Genomic DNA, 22,790 nt, shown 5'->3' on the forward strand with positions numbered 1-22,790 from the left:
GGTTCCTACTATATATCTAGTTTAAGCATCCATCTGCATAAACCCAATGTCCCGACAAGATTCTTGCGGTCAGAAGTTATTAGACATCATGTGTAAATCATGTAAGTGACTGACTAATGTCAATTGGACATTGGGTAAAATTCAAGTATCATGCTGTTCTTCTGTAGTTAGCCTGTGTGAGGAAGGAGTGGTGCATGACGATAGCGAAGATGATGTATTCTTAAAGAGAGAGAGTGTCCATGCTGAGTTGTGAGTTTCTCCTCCCGCGGTATAAAAGCTCACCTCACTCCATCCTGCCGCAGTCTGCATCCGGTTTAGAGATGAGCTACCCACTGGACCACCTCTACGGCCACGGCTCCTACCGCAGGGCACCACAGGGCCTCTCTGCCCGGCCTGCCGCTTCCCTCTCCTCCTCCTGCTTCCACTCCCAGCCCTGGACGACCTCTCAGCGCCGCCGCCAGACCTACAGCCAGACACCCTCCGCCGACAGCTTGGAGATCTTTAACGGCGACATGACTCGGAGGAACGAGAAGGAGATTCTGCAGACACTCAATGACCGTTTCGCCGGCTACATCGACAAGGTGCGGAACCTCGAGTTGATGAACTCGAATCTGGAGCAGGAAGCGGCTGCGCTGCGACAGAGCCAGACTGGGCGCGCTACCGTGGGAGAGCACTATGAGCGCGAGCTGGGGAACCTGAGGGGTCTGGTTCAGCAGCTGACCGGGGAGAAGGCATGCGCACTCTTGGAGCAAGACCACCTGGAAGAGGATATCCAGCATGTGCGGACCAGGCTCGAGGACGAGGCACGCAGCAGGGAGGAGCTGGAAGCCAAGGCACGCCTAATGAACAAGTATGTGGATGAGTCTGGGCTCGCACGGTTAGAGCTGGACAAGAAGCTGAGCGCACTGCAGGAAGAAGCAGCGTTCCTGAAGAAGAACCACGAGGAGGAGGTGGCGGAGCTGCTAGCACAGATCCAGGGTGCACAGGTGAGCTTCGAGGCTCGAGACACAATCAAGGCGGACGTCACGAACGCCCTGCGGGAGATCCGCGCTCAGCTGGATGGACACGCGACCAAGAGCGCAACGCACGCGGAGGAATGGTTCAAAGGTGAGAGGCGCAACTTTATATCAATCTACCTTTACCTAGTATTACTCAGCGATGTGTCAGTCAGTATGAGAAAGCCTGGTTTATAGAGTTTTAGGGCTCGGATGTTACGGTGCAGTTTGCTGTCCATGGTGCTGAACTTTGGAGGAGTTGGCTGGATCTCGTTTGTTTTTATTATCAAATAGGCTCTTGGTACATAGTGGTGCATGGCCTATAGGCTATTATCAAACCTATTTGGGACATTGATTCGTTGTAAGGTCACCATTTGACGCTAACTGTATTAGACTCGAGGCTATATATTCAGTTAAATCACTGCATAAACATCATCTAGTGCGCACCAATGACTGTAATGACAGCTTGCGTTACCCAAGAGTAGTATCGAATTGAACCATTCATAGTTATGGAATTATAGGCTCTGATTGCATTTAGAAAAATAAAAGATGTGAATAATGTGGTGAAATAGCCTATTGGTTTATTTTATGGAGAGGAGAAAGTGTTCTGTCTGGTGTAAATTTGTGCCTGCTTACAGTCCTGTTTTGAAAGCCTTATTGGTGCTCTGTCTGATCATGCATTCCTGCCGCAGGCAACTATGAGTCAGCACTATTAGGTCCCTAGAAACACTGATGCCGCATTCTAGTGTCCTTGGAAATGTATCTTGCCAAGAACCCCCCCCCCCCCCCCAATCCCTACATCATACGATATTAAATATGTCTCTCAATCATTCCCGACGTGGCCCTGGTGAATGCACGCATTAACTCCATAATCAGGTATATTTTGCAACTCAAAGTCACGTATCTTATCTCACCGTCCTACCTTTTCTTATAACTTGCAGTCTCTTGAGTGTCATGCCATGTTCCTACCACAAGGGGAGCGCTCCTCTGCAGAGTCAGACGCCGCAGGGTGAGATGACATGTATAGGGGGCGTCTGAGTACAGTGTGTATATAGCATGTTAATGTGACCATAGAAATAGAATCAATGGATTATATTTCTATTAATGTGACTGTGGGGGTTTGCCTGTGTTTGGTGATTATGTGTTTGAGGATGTTGTGGCCCTGTGTGTGTGGTTTCCAGTGAGGGTTGTGTATGTTTTCTAACCTTCATAACATTATATAATTTCCTGAGGGCTACTGCCTCTACCTGATAGAAGAGATCAGAGGGCAATAACAATAAGATCAGGGCTAATGCAGGCCTCCACCTCTAGCTCAGCCATCAGGGTCATGACCTGTCCCCATAGATCCACAAGCAATGCTATTGTGTCCTAACTATGTTATGTACCAGTGTTGGTGCTAGAATTAGGATTAGAGACCTTAGTTAAACTCTCTGAATGGATGGATACATGTTGTGCATGGCTTGATTTGTACTGGACCACCACCTCCCTGAGTCAACAGTCCTCCTACCAGTGACCATTCCCCCTCTTTGTAGCTCTGAAGCCGACTGTGATGGAGCTGTCCGGCTGAGTCTGGCAGCATGTTGTTCAGTGTCCTGTAGCTGAGTCAGACAGACAGACAGACAGACAGACAGACAGACAGACAGACAGACAGACACTGTCAAGGTTACTCCTGGAGGAGAGGATTTGTGTTCTCAATGACCGACCTCTGTGGTGGTCACGGAGGAAAAGAGACAATGAGAGGATACAAGGAAAGGACACTATCTGAGAGTATAGGGTTGTTATAGCTCCTGTCTCTATGACCTCTAAAACCCTGTCTCTGACCCTGTTCCCCAACCTCACACCTCTCCCAAACCCCTGTAGTGCGTATGGAGAGGTTGGCAGATGCAGCTCACTCTAACACAGATGCGATCCGTGGTGCCCAGGATGAGATAGCAGAGTACAGACGGCAGCTGCAGAGCCGCACCATCGAACTGGAGACCCTCAGAGGAACCAAGGACTCCCTGGAGAGACAATGCATGGAGACTGAGGACAGACACCATGGAGATATCCACTCACTACAGGTACGTACACTCTTCTGCCAGTCTGGCTCTTCTCTTTCCCTGCACTTTGGCACGCATTTCTCACCAACATTTGTGTGTGTAGGAGACTATTCGTCAGCTGGACGGTGAACTGAAGAGTACTAAGTGGGAGATGGCCAGCCAGCTGAGAGAATACCAAGAGCTGCTGAACGTCAAGATGGCTCTGGACATAGAGATAGCAGCCTACAGGTGGGTCAGAGGTTAAGGGTGGGGTATATTTCTTTGTTGGTGCACTCATGCAGACTCAGATCTCTAAATAAACCCTGCTCTTGTGGAAAAAACATGATTATCACAGAATAATTACTGATATGTTTTTGAACAGGAGACTGTATTGACACACACAATTCAGACTGTACTTCCTGTGTTCTTCCCCTAAACAGGAAGTTGCTGGAAGGGGAGGAGACTCGGTTCATACCTGGGCCAAGCCTGTACTCCTACTCCTCTGCCCACCTGAAGCTGAAGGGGGAGGAGCTCTCAGACACAGTCATACTGGAGGAACAGACGGATGAGACACAGGTCACTGAGGTGACAGAGGAAGCAGAAGATGAGGAAGAGGAAAAGGGAGAGGAGACAGAAAAGGAAGAAGAGAAGGAGGAAGAGGAAGAGGGAGAAAAGGAGGAGGAAGAGGATGAGACCAAAGCTGAGGCAGAAGAGGGAGAAGGAAAGGGAGTTGAGGATAACGGGGGAGAGGAAGAGGAGGCAGGTGAGGAGAAAGAGGAAGAGAAGTCTAAGTCACCTGAAAAGGCTGCTTCTTCTCCATCCAAACCTCCCCAATCTCCCCCCAAAACCCTCCAGCCCAAATCACCTGCCCCCAAATCACCTGAATCAAAATCTCCCCTCCCCAAATCACCTGAATCAAAATCTCCCCTCCCCAAATCACCTGCCAAATCTCCCGCCCCCAAATCACCTGAATCCAAATCACCCCAAGCCAAATCTCCCCTCCCCAAATCACCTGCCAAATCTCCCGCCCCCAAATCTCCCACAGCTGTGAAATCACCAACATCTACATCTCCCCCCAGCAAATCCCCAGAGTCTAAGTCTCCCCCTCCCAAATCCCCTCTCCCAAAGTCTCCTGAATCCAAGTCCCCCATCCAGGAGAAGGCCAAGCCCCCTGCAGAAGACAAACTGGCCAAGCAGGAGAAGAAAGAGAAGGAACAACCCCAGCCTGTAAAGGAGGAAAAGAAACAAGAGCCAGAACCCAAGGAGAAGGAGAAATGTGAGAGCCAGCCTAAAGAGGAGAAGGTTGAGGAGAAGACAGACAAACCAGATCCCAAGGAGAGCAAGCCAGATGAGAATCCCAAGACTGAGACCCCAACACCTGCCCCCCCTGCTGCCACCCCGGTCAAGCCTGCAGAGGAAAAGCCCGCCCCCGCCAAGGAGAGCCACAGCCCTGCTAAGAGAGAAGAGGAGAAACAAGCCAAAACAGATGACACACCCCAGGTAGAGGTGAAGCCTGCACCCAAAGAATCACCACAGAAAACAGAGAGCACAAAGGAGAAGAAAGCAGAGCCCAAAGAGGAGGTGAAGAAGGAGGATAAGAAGGAGGACAAGAAGGAGGCCTCTAAAGCATCTGACAGTAAAGAGGCAAAGGATACAAAGGAGGTAGGGGAGGCAGAGAAGGCCAAGAAATCTTCTGGCACTGAAGTCAAAGACGAGAAATCTTCTAGCACTGAAGTCAAAGACGAGAAATCTTCTGGCACTGAAGTCAAAGACGAGAAATCTTCTGGCACTGAAGTCAAAGACGAGAAATCTTCTAGCACTGAAGTCAAAGACGAGAAATCTTCTAGCACTGAAGTCAAAGACGAGAAATCTTCTAGCACTGAAGTCAAAGACGAGAAATCTTCTAGCACTGAAGTCAAAGACGAGAAATCTTCTAGCACTGAAGTCAAAGACGAGAAATCTTCTAGCACTGAAGTCAAAGACGAGAAATCTTCTAGCACTGAAGTCAAAGACGAGAAATCTTCTAGCACTGAAGTCAAAGACGAGAAATCTTCTAGCACTGAAGTCAAAGACGAGAAATCTTCTAGCACTGAAGTCAAAGACGAGAAATCTTCTAGCACTGAGGTCAAAGACGAGAAAGCCAAGAAGTGAGTCACTAACACGCTACATATGAGCCAGGAGAAGAGAGAGAGATGCCAAATAACTATCGGGGGGGGGGGGGGGGAGCTACTGAAGCCCTGAACAGCCTTTGTAAAGGGAAGCCAAAGGGAAGCAGAACAGAGCAGGAGACAAACAGTAAACAAACAAAGCAATAGCTTTTCTCTAGTTAATATCCCCCGGGTACTCAACCCTGATATGATGCTTCTTCTAATCTATGACTGTAGTGAATGCAGAATGCTCTAAACTCTATCTGAATTGTGTCTATATGATTGCCCGTCAATAATAACAAGTGCATTAAAACAGCAGCATTGCCTTGGCTGGGAGCACAGCACAGGGCCATGTACCTTCTAAAGCCTTCAAGGGTAGCAATGTCAACAAATGTCTATAAAAGATTGTGACAGATCAATATATTGTACTGTATGTGTATATTTATGAAGATATAAATGTGTATATTATATTAACAACTATAAAAAGCAGAGAAAGACTACAAACCTGCTCATTGTGCATCTTAAACAGCTCCCTGTCTGATGGTTGTGCTGACTCACTGTGCTGTGGTCAGTAATGATACCTAGGCCAGTGAGGAGAACTCTGAAGTCAGGGATGACTGTGCTATGTATAAACTGCTGAGAGTATGCAATACAAACTGATGAACTAATAAAGGTTCAAACCAAAATATTTTTGTGTGTTGTCATTATTATATTACTCTAATACAAATGCAAAGAGATACTGTATTACTCTGGTGTGAATGATACTGATGGCTGCTGTGATGGTCTTGATCTGATGTGCTCACTTAGAGAGAGACAAATTAGCTCGGTAAAATAGATCATTTCCTGGTACAGTACTAAGATACTGAACTAAATGACGTAAATGCTATAGCTTCTGTCATGTTCTTCTCATGTACATTTCAGCATACACACTACAAAGAAAGGAACAGTTCTGAACAGTACACTGTCTGAGTGCTAAGGTGGTATGAAGAGAAGCACAGTGGAGGTGAGGAAGATGAGGTGTGTGTGAGAGGGAGGAAGTTGAGGTGTGAGAGGGGTGTGGGTCTCCTAAAACACTGTGTGTGTGTGTGTGTTGTGCTGCATTGCGGCTGAGAGGTGCAGTGACTGGTGTTGCAGCACCCTCCCAACATCGCTCTCTCCTCCCCTCCACTCCCTGCTCTGACATCGTCTAACTTGGGCTCATACATACATCCAGAGGTGGTCTGGAGAATAGAGCTACCTGAACAGAACTGTTCCCCTCTTCCACACAACATCCTAGACCTAGAGAATACATCTGCCCCTTCACATCTCTCTCTTGTCCTTTGGTTAGGTCTCTCCTTATCTCACCTCTCCCTTCTTTTACCTCTCCCTCTCTCTCACACACACTGTACCTGCTCTACAATGCCAGCCTGCTACAACAGTAACCATAAAGTAGAGATACTGCAGTAACCTACCCAGCCAGGGAAGAATCTACACACGCTAATCTGAAGATCTATGCAATTGCTGCAAAAGATAGAGCGCAGTATGAGAAGTGCTTAAAAAACACCCCCTTTATTTCTGAACAGAAAAAGGTATATTGTTGACTTTGATATCAGTTTCTCTGTCATTTCCTTGATGTAACACAGTGGTCCATAATCATCATGGAAACAACACTAGTCAACTGCACTGGGGGACAGTGGTTGTGATATGCTGTGTAGTTGCTGACAGGTGTATACAATTGAGAACACAACCATGCAATCTCCATAGACAAACATTGACAGTAGAATGGCCTTATTGAAGAGCTCAGTGACTTTCAAAGTGGCACCGTCATAGGATGCCACCTTTCCAACAAGTTAGTTTGTCAAATTTCTGCCCCCGGTCAAGTGCTGTTATTGTGAAGTGGAAACGTCTAGAAGGAAAAACGGCTCAGCCGTGAAGTGGTAGGCCACACAAGCTCACAGAACAGGACAGCTCAGTGCTGAAACGCGTAAAATTGTCTGTCCTTTGTTGCAACACTCACTACCAAGTTCCAAACTGCCTCTGGAAGCAACGTCAGCACAAGAACTGTTCGTTGAGTTGCCATGGCCGAGCAGCCATACACAAGCCTAAGATCACCACGCGCAATGCAGAGAGTTGGCTGGAGAGGTGTAAAGCTCACCGCCATTGAACACTGGAGCAGAGGAAGCGCATTCTCTGGAGTGATGAATCATGCTTCACCATCTGGCAGTCCAACGGACAAATCTGGGTTTGGAGGATGCCAGGAGAACGCTACCTGCCCCAATGCATAGTGCCAACTGTTAAGTTTGGTGGAGAAGAAATAATGGTCTGGGGATGTTTTTCATGGTTCAGGCAAGGCCCCTAAGTTCCAGTGAATGGAAATCTTAACACTACAGCATACAATGACGATTTTGCTGAATGAAAGCAAGTCCCCGCAGTAATGTTCCAACATTTAGTGGAAAGCCTTCCCAGAAGAGTGGAGGCTGTTATAGCAGAAAAGGGGGGGGACCAACTCCATATTAATGCCTCTGACAAACAGGTGTCCAGATACCTTTGGCCATGTGTTGAATCTCCCTGAATTCTGACAGGATATCATCACGCACGTTAAGTTTCTCCTTGATTTATTTCCTGATGATCATTCTCCTTGGTGTTGTAATGAGATCTATTTATGTCTGATGGATGACTGGGTATCAACAGGAGACACAACCTGCAGCAAAAACATCCTCAGAACACCACTTCCCCTAATGATCACCATGGTATGGAACCCACAAAACACCTCGGCTACATCCTAACAGAGGCAAGCTTGTCCTGTAGGAGAGAGCAGTACTGGGGCTCTGTGATGCTGCACTAATGTCAGATTACATCCAGAGCAATAATCAAGTGGTCCTGTATTATTCAACAGCTCTTGCCACACTGCAAGTACAGGATAGGGAACACATTTAATCATCTCTTACTGTAAATACATAGGAAACAATTAATCAGCTCTTATTACACTATAAATACAGAATAGGGAACACATTTCTAAGTGTGTGTGATAGTGTATACACTGTTTTTCCAGGACCCATAGGAATGAGTCATCTTAGAGAAGTGCTGAGCCATGATAATAAAGGACATAACAATGTGATCTGATGCAGAGAGAGAGAGGAGAAAAAGGGATGGCAGGGAGAGATGAGGAAATAAATATGTACTAGCTAAGAGATCATTCATAGTAGAATAAAAGTGAGCATAAATCAGTCAGCAGTGAAGAATAACATTAAAAAAGACAAAGAACTTGCAGATCCAAACAAGATCACTAGCTTTTTATTAACCAACCGACACACAGAATGTGTCAAACAGTGTGTTAAACAAACAAGATATGGGGATATGAGGGCAGGGGCATGACAGAGGGTAAATTCAGGAGTCACTGGTGACTAAAGAAGCCTCGAGGTAGGGTAAGAGATCTGGGGTGAGGGGGTCAGGGTGAAGGGAAAGGGGTAAAGGAGAGGTCAGCGGTGACTAAAGAAGCCCTGGGGATGGTTGTACTTGAATGGCTTCAGACGGTTCGGACCCCTGAAACACAACCAGAGAGAAACACATTGTCAGATATTTTGAGAGAGCGAGAGAGAGTCAAATCAAATTGTATTGGTCGCATACACATATTTAGCAGATGTTATTGTGGGTGTAGCGAAATGCTTGTGTTCCTAGCTCCAACAGTGCAGTAATATCTAATACACGCACGCACACACACTACCAGTCAAAAGTTTGGACACACTCATTCAAGGGTTTTTCTTTATTTTTTATATTTTTTCTACATTGTAGAATAATAGCGAAGACATCAAAACTATGAAATAACACATATGGAATCATGTTGTAAGCAAAACAAAATATATTTTATAATTGAGATTCTTCAAAGTAGCCACCCTTTGATGACAGCTTTGCACACTCTTGGCATTCTCTCAACCAGCTTCATCTGGAATGCTTTTCCAACAGTCTTGGAGGAGTTACCACATATGCTGAGCACTTGTTGGCTGCTTTTCCTTCAATCTGCGGTCCAACTCATCCCAAAACATCTAAATTTGGTTGAGGTCGGGTGATTGTGGAGGCCAGGTCATCTGATGCAGCAATCCCACAAATGTCACATTTACATAAGTATTCAAACCCTTTACTCAGTAATTTGTTGAAGCACCTGGCAGCATTACAGACCGAGTCTTCTTGGTTATGACGCTACAAGCTTGGCACACCTGTATTTGGGGAGTTTCTCAAATTCATCTCTGTAGATCCTCTGTCCGGATGGATGGGGAATGTTGCTGCACTGCTATTTTCTAGTTTCTCCTGATATGTTCGACTGGGTTCAAGTCCGGGCTCTGGCTGGGCCACTCAATGACATTCAGAGGCTTGTCCCAAAGCCACTCCTTGTCCCAAAGCCACTCAAAGCCACTTAGGGTTGTTGTCCTGTTGGAAGGTGAGCATTTGCTCCAGTCTGTCCTGAGCGCTCTTGGAGCAGGTTTTCATCAATGATCCCTCTGTACTTTCCTTTGATCCCGAGTAGTGTCCCAGTCCCTGCCACCACGCTTCATCATAGGGATGGTGCCAGGTTTACTCCAGAGGTGACGCATGGCATTCAAGCCAAAGAGTTAAATCTTGGTTTCACCAGACCAGATCATTTTGTCCTTTAGGTGCCTTTTGGCAAACTCCAAGCGGGCTGTCATGTTCCTTTTACTGAGAAGTTGCTTCTGTCTGGCCACTCTACCATAAAGGCCTGATTGGTGGAGTGCTGCAGAGATGCTTGTCCTTCTGGAAGGTTCTCCAATTTCCACAAAGGAAGGAACTCCGGAGCACTGTCAGAGTGACCATTAGGTACTTGGTCACCTCCCTGACCAAGGCCCTTTTCCCCGATTGCTCAGTTATGCCGGGCGGCCAGCTCTAGGAAGAGTCTTGGTGGTTCCAAACTTCTTCCATTTTAAGAATGATGGAGGCCACTGTGTTCTTGGGGACCTTCAATGCTGCAGACATTTTTTGTACCCTTCCCCAGATCTGTGCCGACACAATCCTGTCTCGGAGCTCTACGGACAATTCCTTCGACCTCATGGCTTGGTTTTTGGTCTGACATACACTGTCAACTGTGGGACCTTATATAGACAGGTGTGTGCCTTTCCAAATCATATCCAATTATTTTAACAGGTGGACTCCAATCAAGTTGTAGAAACATCAAGGATGATCAACAGAAACAGGATGCACCAAAGCTTAAATTCGAGTCATATAGCATAGGGTCTGAAACCTTATTTACATGTCATCTGTTTTTTATTTTTAATACATGTGAAAAATAAAAAAATACGAAACATTTGTTTTGCTTTGTCATTATGGGGTATTGTGTGTCAATTGATCAAATAACATTTTATTAGTCACATGCGCAGAATACAACAGGTGTAGACCTTACAGTGAAATGCTTACTTACGAGACCCTAACCGAGAGTACAGTTTAAAAAAATACAGATAGAAGATAAAATTAACAAGTAATTGGCCCCATTACTAAGGTCACCAACACATCTATTGGTCTCGTGGTGTTTCCAAGGGTATGGAGGTAGGCCATAATAACGGCCATCTTTAAATCGGGCGACCCTGCTGACGTGAGTAACTACAGGCCTATTAGTATACTACCTGTGGTTTCAAAGGTTGTTGAAAAGTGTGTAGCAGAACAACTGATTGCCCACCTCAACAACAGCCCCTTCACATTACACTCCATGCAGTTTGGCTTCAGAGTGAAACACTCCACAGAAACGGCCAACTGCTTTCTTCTGGAAAATGTCCAAGATAGACAAAGGGGACGTTGTTGGGGCTGTGTTTCTGGACCTAAGGAAGGCTTTTGATACTGTTAACCATGAGATTCTCATTACAAAATTGTCCAAGATCAACTTTTCCCCCGATGTCTTGAGATGGATGAAATCATACCTTGAAGGCAGAACTCAGTGTGTCAGAGTGAGCAATGAGCTGTCGCCCACTCTTAGCTCTACTGTAATGGTCCAGGTTACAAAGTGGCTCAGTGACTCGTGCTTGCATCTTAATGTGAAAAAACTGTTTGCATGTTCTTCACAAAGAGAGCAACAGATGCTACTGAGCCAGATGTCTATGTGTCAGGGGAGAAGCTCCAGGTGGTATCTGATTTTAAGTACCTTGGCATCATACTTGATTCCAACCTCTCTTTTAAAAAGCATGTGAAAACCAAATTCCAAATTCAACCTAGCTAATTTCCGATTTATACGAAATTGTTTGACTACAGAGGTATCAAAACTGTACTTCAAATCTACGATACTCCCCCACTTAACATGCTGCTTGACTAGTTAGGCCCAAGCTTGCTGTACAACATTAAAACCTATTCAGTCTCTCTACAAACAGGCTCTCAAAGTGCTTGATAGGAAGCCCAATAGCCATCATCACTGTTACATCCTCAGAAAGCATGAGCTCCTGAGTTGGGAAAATCTTGTGCAATACACCGATGCATGTCTTGTATTCAAGATCCTAAATGGCTCCCCTTCCACTCAGTATTTTTGTTAAACAGAAAACCCAAACATATGGCAGCAGATCCACAAGGTCTGCCATGAGAGGTGACTGTATATTTCCCTTAAGGAAAAGCACCTTTAGTAAATCCATTTTCTCTGTGAGAGCTTCCCATGTCTGGAATACACTGCCATCAGACACACATAACTGCACCACATATCACACTTTCACAAAATGCATGAAGACATGGCTAAATGCCAATCAGATTTGTGATCATAATCCCTAGCTGTGTGTTGCCGCTTTCCATGTTGTCTGTAGCTTGTGAGGTGTGGAAACACCATTTTGTCTTACTGCTTTTTGTTCTACGTTGCTCTGTCTGTATGTTACGTCTTGCTTGTCCTATGTTGCTCTGTCTGTATGCTATGTCTTGCTTGTCCTATGTTGCTCTGCGTGTGCTCACTGCTCAATGATTGTCTATATTGTAATTGTTTTTAATAACCTGCCCAGAGACTGTGGTTGAAAATGAGCTGGCTGGCTAAAACCGGCACTTTTACTGAAACGTTGATTAATGTGCACTGTCCCTGTAAAAATAAAATAAACTCAAACTCAAGTAATTAAAGAGGAGCAGTAAAAAAATATATATATACGGGGGGAGCCGGTACAGAGTCAATGTGCGGGGGCACCGGTTAGTTGAGGTAGTATGTACATGTAGGTAGAGTTAATTAATTAAAGTGACTATGCATAGATGACAACAGAGAGCGGCAGTGTCTCCTGACCCCTCCTGTCTCAGCCTCCAGTATTTATGCTGCAGTAGTTTATGTGTCGGGGGGCTAGGGTCAGTTTGTTATCTGGAGTACTTCTCCTGTCCTATTCGGTGTCCTGTGTGAATCTAAGTGTGCTCTCTCTAATTCTCTCCTTCTCTCTTTCTTTCTCTCTCTCGGAGGACCTGAGCCCTAGGACCATGCCCCAGGATTACCTGACATGATGACTCCTTGCTGTCCCCAGTCCACCTGGCCGTGCTGCTGCTCCAGTTTCAACTGTTCTGCCTTCTTATTATTCGACCATGCTGGTCATTTATGAACATTTGAACATCTTGGCCATGTTCTGTTATAATCTCCACCCGGCACAGCCAGAAGAGGACTGGCCACCCCACATAGCCTGGTTCCTCTCTAGGTTTCTTCCTAGGTTTTGGCCTTTCTAGGGAGTTTTTCCTAGCCACCGTGCTTCTACACCTGCATTGCTTGCTGTTTGGGGTTTTAGGCTGGGTTTCTGTACAGCACTTTGAGATATCAGCTGATGTACGAAGGGCTACATAAATACATTTGATTTGGTGTGGAGAGGGGAGGGGGCAATGCGAGTAGTCTGGGTAGACATTTGACTAGATGTTCAGGCGCCTTATGGCTTGGGAGTAGAAGCTGTTTAGAAGCCTCTTGGACCTAGACTTGGAGCTCCGGTACTGTTTGCCATGTGGTAGCAGAGAGAACAGTTTATGACTAGGGTGGCTGGAGTCTGACCATTTTTAGGGCCTTCCTCTGACACCGCCTGGTATAGAGGTCCTGGATGGCAGGAAGCTTGGCCCCAGTGATGTACTGGGCCGTTCGCACTACCCTCTGTAGTGTCTTGCGCTCGGAGGCAAAGCAGTTGCCATACCAGGCAGTGATGCAACCAGTCAGGATGCTCTCGATGGTGCATCTGTAGAACCTTTTGAGGATCTAAGGACCCATGCCAAATCTTTTCAGTCTCCTGAGGGGGAATAGGTTTTGTTGTGCCCGCTTCACGACTGTCATGGTGTGCTTGGACCATGTTAGTTTGTTGGTGATGTGGACACCAAGGAACATGAAACTCTCGACCTGCTCCACTGCAGCCCAGTCGATGAGAATGGGGGCGTGCTCTGTCCTCTTTTTCCTGTAGTCCACAATCATCTCCTTTGTCTTGATCAAATTGAGGGAGAGGTTGTTGTCCTGGCACCACACGGCCAGGTCTCTGACCTCTTCCCTGTAGGCTGTCTCGTTGTTGTCGGTGATCAGGCCTACCACTGTTGTGTCATCGGCAAATATAATGATGGTGTTGGAGTCATGCCTAGCCGTGCAGTCATGAGTGAACAGGGAGTACAGAAGGGGGCTGATCACGCACCCCTGAGGGGCCCCTGTGTTGAGGATCAGCGTGGCAGATGTGTTGTTACCTACCCTTACCACCTGGTGGCGGCTCGTCAGGAAGTCCAGGATCCAGTTGCAGAGGAAGGTGTTAAGTCCCAGGGTGCTTAGCTTATTGATGAGCTTTGAGGGCACTATGGTGTTGAACGTTGAGCTGTCGTCTATGAATAGCATTCTCACATAGGTGTTCCTTTTGTCCAGGTGGGAAAGGGCAGTGTGGAGAGCAATAGAGACTGCATCATCTGTGGATCTGTTGGGGCGGTATGCAAATTGATATGGGTTTAGGGTGTCAGATAAGGTGGAGGTGATATGATCCTTATCTAACCTCTCAAGGCACTTCATGATGACAGAAGTGAGTGCTACAGGGCAATGGTCATTTAGCTCAGTTAACTTCACTTTCTTGAGTACAGGAATAATGGTGGACATAAACACTCGAGCCAGCTGGTCTGCACATGCTCTGAGGACACGGCTAGGGATGCTGCCTGGGCCGGTAGGCAAGCAAGGGTTAATACGCTTACTCACGTCGGCCACAAAGAACGAGAGCTCCCAGTCCTTGAGAGTGGCCCGTGTCGGCAGCACTGTGTTATCCTCAAACTGGGCAAAGGTGTTGTTTAGCTTGTTCGGGAGCAAGACGTCAGTGTCCGCGACGTGGCTGGTTTTCCCTTTATAATCGCAGATTGTCTGGAGCCCCTGCCACATACATCTCGTGTGTGAGCCATTGAATTGCGACTCCACTTTGTCTCTGTACTGACGTTTTGCCTGTTTGACTGCGTTGTGGAGGGCATAACTGGACTGTTTCTATTTAGCCATATTCCTAGTCACCTTGCTGTGGTTACATGCGGTGGTTCACACTTTCAGGTTTGCGCGATTGCTGCCATCTATCCACGGTTTTTGGTTTGAATAGTTTTTAATTGTCACAGTTGGAACAACATCCCCTATTTCCTTCATGATGAACTTAGTCACCATGTGTCAGCGTATAGGTCAATGTTATTCTCAGAGGCAACCTAGAGCATATCCCAGTCCTGGTGATCAAAACAATCTTGAAGCATGGATTCCGATTGGTCAGACCAGCGTTGAATAGACCGTGGAACAGGTACTTCTTGTTTGAGTTTCTGCCTATAGGAAGGGAGGAGCAGAATGGAGTCGTGATCTGATTTGCCGAAGTGAGGGCGGGGAGGGCCTTGTAGCCATCCTGGAAGGAAGAGAAACAATGTTTCAGAGTTTTTGAAGCGTGAGTATATGTCGATAAAACTTAGGTAGCGTTTCCTCAGATTTGCTTTATTAAAGTTCCCAGCTACAATAAATGTGGCCTCAGGATATGCGGTTTCCAGTTTGCACAAAGTCCAGCGTAGTTCCTTGAGAGCCGTCGTGGTACCGGCTTGAGGGGGAATATACATGGCTGTGACGATTACCTCCTAAGACAATTATCTTAGGAGGTAATGCGATCAACATTTGATTGTGAGGTATTCTACGTCGGGTGAAAAAAAGAACTTGAGTTCCTGTATGTTACCACAATTTCGCCATGAGTAGGTAATCATGAAGCATACACCCCCCACTTTTCTTCTTCCCTGAGAGTTCTTTATTCCTATCTGCGCAATGTACTGAGAACCCAGCTGGCTATATGGAAGGGGACAGTATATCCGGAGAGAGCCATGATTCCGTGAAACAGAGTATGTTACAGTCCTTGAAGTCTCTCTGGAAGGAGATCCTCACCCTGAGCTTGTCTACTTTATTGTCCAGCTGACTGAACATTAGCGAGTAATATACTCAGAAGCGGTGGATGGTGTGCCCGCCTCCACTCCAAATACCTCTTCTCCACTGGCGGCATCTTGGAGCAGCCACTGGGATAAGTAAAATTGCTTTGGGGGGTACCAACAAAGGATCCAATTCAGGAAAGTCGTATTTCTGGTCGAAACGCTGGCGAGTTACTGCCGCTCTGATATCCAAAAGTTATTTCTGGCTGTGTGTAATAATGCAAAAAACACTCTGGGCTAATAATGTGAGAACAACAACAAAAATATATACTGCAAAGTTGCTTAGGAGCCAGAAACAGGACGGCCATGTCGATCGGCGCCAACTCTGTGTGTGTACGTGTACCTGACAGTGCGTAGACACATCTTCTCTCTGGGGAACTCCCGTGGTCCCTCCACGCTGTCGTCCTGTCCATCAGTTTCCAGGTACACATCCAGACAGACACCCAGACGAGCTACCTGATTGGTCAGCAGCTGGTGGCCTGGGCGGGGCCCCTGGAGCTCTGATTTGAAAATGTTCACCTCACTCTCCATGGCCTGGGGGAGGGGTTAGATGTGTCAATCACAGCCGGTGAGTGTCAAACCACTAACATCAAAGGGCATAACAACATATAGATTTGCCCTCCCCTGTGATAGCGTCTCGTATTCACAGTGTGTGATGGGTGTGTATACTCACTCGAAGGTTGTCGTCAGTACGTCCACTGCGCTCCCCCTTCCAGCTGATTGAGACAGCAAAGAGAGGAGAAATGACTGGGTAACGGGGGTTCAACAACACCGCAGCCTGAAGACGAGCTGGAAGGGAAAAAGATAACTTATTTCCCTGACTTTTCTAAAGAATTTGTCCAAACAAAGCAGACAGGCCTCCAATTCTTCAGGAATGTCTTAATATATTACGTAGTGAATCATCACTTTAACCCCTGGTAATTACCTGTTCCTCTCTCCAACACGGCCATGAAGAAGAGGTCAGTTTCCCGAGCCAGACCTGCTTCTGACACATGCTGCGTGAACACCAGATTCTATAGAGCGAGAGAGAACACAAAGAATAGTAAACTATATGGTTTATTTAATTAAACCACAATGCCTTTTATAGCCACACCATCTACACAGCAGCTACAATGATAGTCAGAAATTGTTATATTGAGTGTGAGGTTGAGTTGTAGTCAAAGTTGTGTACCTCCTGTGTACTCCTCGGTTGTGTTGACAGCAAACAAAATGTGAGGAAGTGTTTTGTGTGTTCGTACCGTGTACTCCTGGTGTGTGATGGTAGTCCAGCGAGCCAGGCGAGAGAGAACCTTTGCAGGGAACAGGTGCTTGCACTCACAGGACACTGGAACAATACTGTGCTCTGAAAAACACACACGCATACAATACCTTAAACATGTATTTTATTGTCTGTGTGTGTGTACCCAGTGATGAGAAATGTGAGGAGAACTGTTTGTGCAGGGCCAGGCGTGTGTATACCTAGTGAGGAGGACTGTTTGTGCAGGGCCAGGCGTGTGTATACCTAGTGAGGAGAACTGTTTGTGCAGGGCCAGGCGTGTGTATACCTAGTGAGGAGAACTGTTTGTGCAGGGCCAGGCGTGTGTATACCTAGTGAGGAGAACTGTTTGTGCAGGGCCAGGCGTGTGTATACCTAGTGAGGAGAACTGTTTGTGCAGGGCCAGGCGTGTGTATACCTAGTGAGGAGAACTGTTTGTGCAGGGCCAGGCGTGTGTATACCTAGTGAGGAGAACTGTTTATGCAGGGCCAGGCGTGTGTATACCTAGTGAGGAGAACTGTTTGTGCAGGGCCAGGCGTGTGTATACCTAGTGAGGAGAACTGTTTGTGCAGGGCCAGGCGTGTGTATACCTAGTGAGGAGGACTGTTTGTGCAGGGCCAGGCGTGTGTATACCTAGTGAAGAGAACTGTTTGTGCAGGGCCAGGCGTGACAGGACTCGTCCTCTCAGCAGCTTCATGGTGCTTTCCATGTGACTGGCACTCAGAGAACTGCCTGCATGCAAACCCTGAAACACACACGGTAGGCTTAAAACACACACACACGGAGAGAAAGAAGCACACCATAGCAGCAGATACTTCATTAAATGCAATGGGAGGGCCACACACACACCTCTGGGGCATCACTGGGGAACTTCAGTCCTCCCAGACTCTGCACCCACAGGTAGGGATGACCCAGTTCTGCCACGTAGTCTCCAAATGAACTGATCCTACAATAACACAAATTATATCAATTAATACTGATCCTACAATTAAACAATATCTGTACTGATACTGAAGCAACTGTACACACTGTGTATATAGGTGTTGGGCTTTAGGACAGCATCCTTACCCCACTTTATCAAACTGGTAGCGATTAGAGGGGTTGGGCGTTTCGCACCCCTGGTCATTGGCATACAGGCAGTTGAGCAGCGTGCCAGAGTTTAACAGCTCCCTGGCAGAATATAGAATCATTACAAGACAGACAGACACGCACTCCCCAAACTCCACACACACACGCAAGCACACGCACGCACCCGGCGCTGATGGCTCCAGTGAGATCTGTGGCGGTGGAGACTTTGGCCTTGACAGTCATGATGTTCAGGTTCATCAGGTAGTAGAAGAACAGATGCAGCACACTGCCGTCTAGACACAGAGGGACAGGGGTTCACTTAGTATGATGCGATCTATTCATAATATATACATAATAGGCTATTTAGCAAACAGGGAGATGAGACATTGTGTGTGTGTGCATGTATCGTGGATGGAAAACTGCAAACAGGGAGATGAGACATTGTGTGTGTGTGTGTGTGCGCATGTATCGTGGATGGAAAACTGTATCTGCCACAAGACAGCCCAAAGGCCGGCAGATGGAAATATAGAGATGGCAATCTTAGCGTTCAAAAGCATTGTATGCAGCCAGCAATACACTTGTATCCCCCGTGGACTGGTTTGTACCTAAAACATTGTCCATTCAGGCTGCAAAGGTGTCAAATTCCTCAACTGTATTTAATGGGGAGAAGGCAGAAGAAAAAAAACAGGGAAAATATGCGTACTTTATGAAACACCATTTTCTATCACCATGCTAGAGTAGCTAACGCCTAGACATGCTACTTTCTGATGTGGCGCCCGCTTTCATTCAGTGGTGAACAACAGACTGCTGTTACCTGATTGGCTGAATGCCATATGCAACATCTGGGATAAGCATTTAGCCACTCTAGCATGATGGTGGAAAATGATGTTTTTATAAAGGAAAGTATGCATAGTTTCCCTGTTTTTTCCATCTTCTCTGCATTAAATAAAGTTGAGGAAATTGAAGACTTTGCAGCCTGAAAGGAGAATGTTTTAGGCACGAACCGGTTCACGGGTGATGTCAATGTGAATTAACACAGGATGACTAGATTCTTAGCTATGACACGGTTACTCAGGGCTCTATTTTAACAAACCTAACGTATAAGGTAAATCTAGGTGCTAGCGGTAGCGCTATAGGTTGATGGGTCAAATATTTGTGCAATTTTCACAGCCGTTATTATGAACGCAACAGCTAGTGGTGGTGCGAAAGGGCTGGGTTTTGATGAATAAACAAGTTGTAGGTGTGACAAAGGCTTGGCCCCTCACTGGCCAATCAAGGTGTTCCATGGATTAATACTGCATGTGTTTGTCTCAAGTTCTGTAGGTTACTGACGGTCTTTGCGTTGTCATCAACTCCAATTCTGCGGGGGGGCGCAAGGAATACTCTCATCCTGGTCCATTGTGGATTGATACCACAGTTTATCAAATAGCATAGGTTACAGTAATGAGTAAGAGCAACATCTAGTGTTTGCTCAATATGCTTGGAGTGTTGACAGTCAACGTTGTTGTAATTGGCTTCAACAAGTATAGGCCTTTACGCATCGCACTTCTCCTTAAATAACAAAATACTATAGGCTCCTGTAAATTGTATGTGAGGCACATTCTCAATAAGCAAGGCCTACAGTGGATATGGCATTATAGGAATTAACATTTTAATATATGTTTGTAGGAGCGCGTCTTTGGTAACTGGACAAGAGGCTGTCTTTGGAAATGGGGGTGGATAAAAGTAGAATGGAGGATGCACGGCAGGTAGACCTATGTGAATTGTGAATAACGCAAAAGCATGACGGCAAAAGCTTCATGAGTAGATCATATAGAAACCCTTTGTGGAAAGGCTACGTGGCTAATGAATGGCCAGGATAAGGAAGACAGCAGACGCATAGCTGTTGAACTAGCTTTCATTATAGTAGCGTAAGGGTAGCCTGAATATAAGGGTCACTGGATTATCTCATCTCTCGTTCCATGATGGGCATATAGCTTACATGGAGGGTATTTTAAGCACATCCAAAATAATAACATGAGCTGGCTAAAATAATGTACAATCGCCTACATAGATAAAAAGGGGATGTCCGCTCACTGTTTTGCTGCCACCAAACTTTGGTGATTAAGACTCATTTCAAAGCGGACTCATGAGTCAAACTCTTCATCAACAGTCTTGACAACTTGACGAATGAATTGGACAGGGGGAAAAAACAGCCTTCATTGAGAGGGGGGAAAAAACACGAGTTTGTGTTTCTAAATACAAGGTTTATGGGCACAAAAAGCACATCTCTTGTTCCATGTGTATATGGGCACTGTGCTTCACGGCTAGATAGGCTGCACTTCCAATGTTAAAATCCATGTCATAACCCATGTTAAAATCCATGCCATAACCCATGTTAAAATCCATGCCATAACCCATGTTAAAATCCATGCCATAACCCATGTTAAAATCCATGCCATAACCCATGTTAAAATCCATGCCATAACCCATGTTAAAATCCATGCCATAACCCATGTTAAAATCCATGCCATAACCCATGTTAAAATCCATGCCATAACCCATGTTAAAATCCATGCCATAACCCATGTTAAAATCCATGCCATAACCCATGTTAAAATCCATGCCATAACCCATGTTAAAATCCATGCCATAACCAACAGTGTTAGCGCTAAGACCAGCTTTCGGTTGGTCTTAAATAGCCCTACCAGCGCATAATGAAATTGCCACTTCGGCGTACGTTTTCAAGGACACACCTCAGATATTGCCACCCCTCCCACTTCAGCGCAAGTGAGCTCATATACGACAGGTAAATAACCAATCCTGGCGCTAGGGTTTGAAAATAGAAGAGCCCTGGCTTCATAGCAGCCAAAAACAGAGTTCACAAGTACTATATAGGATGAAGTGAGGCATTATCTTGCTGACAGGGGAAGGAGGGGAGGAAGAGAGGAACTGGGGAATGGAGAAGAGGAGGAGGGGAGGGAGAGAGGAACTGGGGAATGGAGAAGAGGAGGAGGGGAGGGAGAGACGGTAAAGAGGAGGGGGGATGAGGTGAGAGGGGAGGGGGATGTTCTGCATTGCAGGCGTAACTCAATCCACTGGCAAGCAAGCAGGGAGGAGCGGATGGTATGTGTGTGTGTGTGTGTGTGTGTGTGTGTGTGGAGCTGGCAGCGATGTTGCGCTGCAGGCAGGGAGGAGAGGATGGTATGTGTGAGTGTGTGTGTGTGGAGCTGGCAGCACTGTAGCGCTGCAGCACTCACACCTTATTTTAAGCACATTTACATCAGCCTCCTCTCACGCTCTCTGTTGTCCTCTAAACCAGTGGTTCCCAACCAGGAGTACTAGGACCCATGGGGGGTACTGGGCCTATCCACAGCGGGTATTTTAGAAGATTCAGTTGGTGGTACAGTAACTGAAAAAGGTTGGGAACCACTGCTCTAAACCATGAAGCAGCTTTTGGCAGTTTGCAGCAGTAAAAGCTGCGTATGTGTTTGTGTATATTTGTGAGAGAGTGAGTGTGTGTCTGGGTGTCCGTCTCTCAGGGTGCCATTGGGTTCTGTCTGACTGCAGAGACGAGGCGACATTGCGTAACCTTAGTAGGGTTGTTGATTACACTAAATTAACAATTCTTGTTCAATCTATGCACTTAACCATCACCATATACACTGCACCACAAAATCCTTATCACCACCATTAATATCCATTTCTAACAGTCATATACAGTTGAAGTCAGAAGTTTACATACACTTAGTCATTAAAACTAGTTTTTCAACCACTCCACAAATTTCTTGTTAACAAACTATAGTTTTGGCAAGTCGGTTAGGACATCTACTTTGTGCATGACAAGAAGCTTCTGATAGGCTAATTGACATCATTTGAGTCAATTGGAGGTGTATCTGTGGATGTATTTCAAGGCCTACCTTCAAACAGTGCCTCTTTACTTGACATCATAGGAAAATTAAATTAAATCAGCCAAGACTTCAGAAAAAATTTTTTAGCCCTGCAAAATGTTGGTTCATCCTTGGGAGCAATTTCCAAATGCCTGAAGGTACCACGTTCATCTACACAAACAATAGTACGCAAGTATAAACACCATGGGACCACATAGCCGTCATACCGCTCAAGAAGGAGACGCATTCGGTCTCCTAGAGATGAACGTACTTTGGTGCGGAAAGTGCATATCAATCCCAGAACAACAACAAAGGACCTTGTAAAGATGCTGGAGGAAACAGGTACAAAAGTATCTATATCCACAGTAAAACGAGTCCTATAATCGACATAACCTGAAAGGCCGCTCAGCAAGGAAGAAGCCACTGCTCCAAAACCACCATAAAAAAGCCAGACTACAGTTTGCAACTGCACATGGGGAACAAAGACCGTACTTTTGGAGAAATGTCCTCTGGTCTGATGAAACAAAAATAGAACTGTTTGGCCATAATGACCATCGTTATGTTTGGAGGAAAAAGGGGGAGCAACATCTCAAGACATCAGTCAGGAAGTTAAAGCTTGGTCGCAAATGGGTCTTCCAAATGGATAATGACCGCAAACATACTTCCAAAGTTGTGGCAAAATGGCTTAAGGACAACTAAGTCAAGGTATTGGAGTGGCCATCACAAAGCCTTGACCTCAATGCTATAGAAAATATGTGGGCAGAACTGAAAAAGCATGTGTGAGCAAGGAGGCCTACAAACCTGACTCAGTTACACCAGCTCTGTCAGGAGGAATGGGCCAAAATTCACCCAACTTATTGTGGGAAGCTTGTGGAAGGACACCTGAAACTTTTGACTCAAGTTAAACAATTTAAAAGGCAATGCTACCAAATACACTCAATTAGTATGTAAACTTCTGACCCACTGGGAATGTGATGAAATAAATAAAAGCTGAAATAAATCTGAAATAAATCACTCTACTATTATTCTGACATTTCACATTTTTAAAATAAAGTGGTGATCCTAACTGACCTAAGACAGGGAAT

The 22,790-nt window shown here is 45.9% G+C and overlaps 2 protein-coding genes across 6 annotated transcripts in view; one reads left to right on the forward strand and one right to left on the reverse strand.

The window, feature by feature from the left end:
• The first annotated feature begins 293 nt into the window (after nucleotides 1-293).
• On the forward strand, nucleotides 294-5,848 carry LOC109895993 (neurofilament heavy polypeptide-like). Its single transcript, XM_020490153.2, has 4 exons — nucleotides 294-1,107; nucleotides 2,856-3,055; nucleotides 3,138-3,262; nucleotides 3,454-5,848. Exons 1-4 carry the CDS (start codon nucleotides 321-323, stop codon nucleotides 5,162-5,164), a joined length of 2,823 nt encoding a protein of 940 aa, XP_020345742.2. The 5' UTR covers nucleotides 294-320; the 3' UTR covers nucleotides 5,165-5,848.
• Nucleotides 5,849-8,404: 2,556 nt separating this feature from the next.
• LOC109895991 (THO complex subunit 5 homolog) overlaps nucleotides 8,405-22,790 on the reverse strand; it is a 28,420-nt gene continuing 14,034 nt past the window's right edge. For 3 of the 5 annotated variants that reach the window (XM_020490151.2, XM_020490152.2, XM_031829958.1), the window contains exons 12-20: nucleotides 18,021-18,129; nucleotides 17,837-17,938; nucleotides 17,618-17,714; nucleotides 17,402-17,513; nucleotides 16,752-16,855; nucleotides 16,439-16,526; nucleotides 16,187-16,302; nucleotides 15,857-16,047; nucleotides 8,412-8,682 (exon numbers count right to left, since the gene is read on the reverse strand). In XM_020490151.2, coding sequence (XP_020345740.2) covers nucleotides 8,619-8,682; nucleotides 15,857-16,047; nucleotides 16,187-16,302; nucleotides 16,439-16,526; nucleotides 16,752-16,855; nucleotides 17,402-17,513; nucleotides 17,618-17,714; nucleotides 17,837-17,938; nucleotides 18,021-18,129 — 983 coding nt within the window. In that variant the 3' untranslated portion in view covers nucleotides 8,412-8,618. Of the gene's footprint in view, nucleotides 8,683-15,856; nucleotides 16,048-16,186; nucleotides 16,303-16,438; nucleotides 16,527-16,751; nucleotides 16,856-17,401; nucleotides 17,514-17,617; nucleotides 17,715-17,836; nucleotides 17,939-18,020; nucleotides 18,130-22,506; nucleotides 22,594-22,790 lie in introns of all 5 variants that reach the window. The other 2 variants (XM_031829956.1, XM_031829957.1) reach the window with 2 other exon arrangements.

Source organism: Oncorhynchus kisutch, linkage group LG8 (assembly GCF_002021735.2).
Source record: "Oncorhynchus kisutch isolate 150728-3 linkage group LG8, Okis_V2, whole genome shotgun sequence".
Lineage (NCBI taxonomy): Eukaryota > Metazoa > Chordata > Actinopteri > Salmoniformes > Salmonidae > Oncorhynchus > Oncorhynchus kisutch.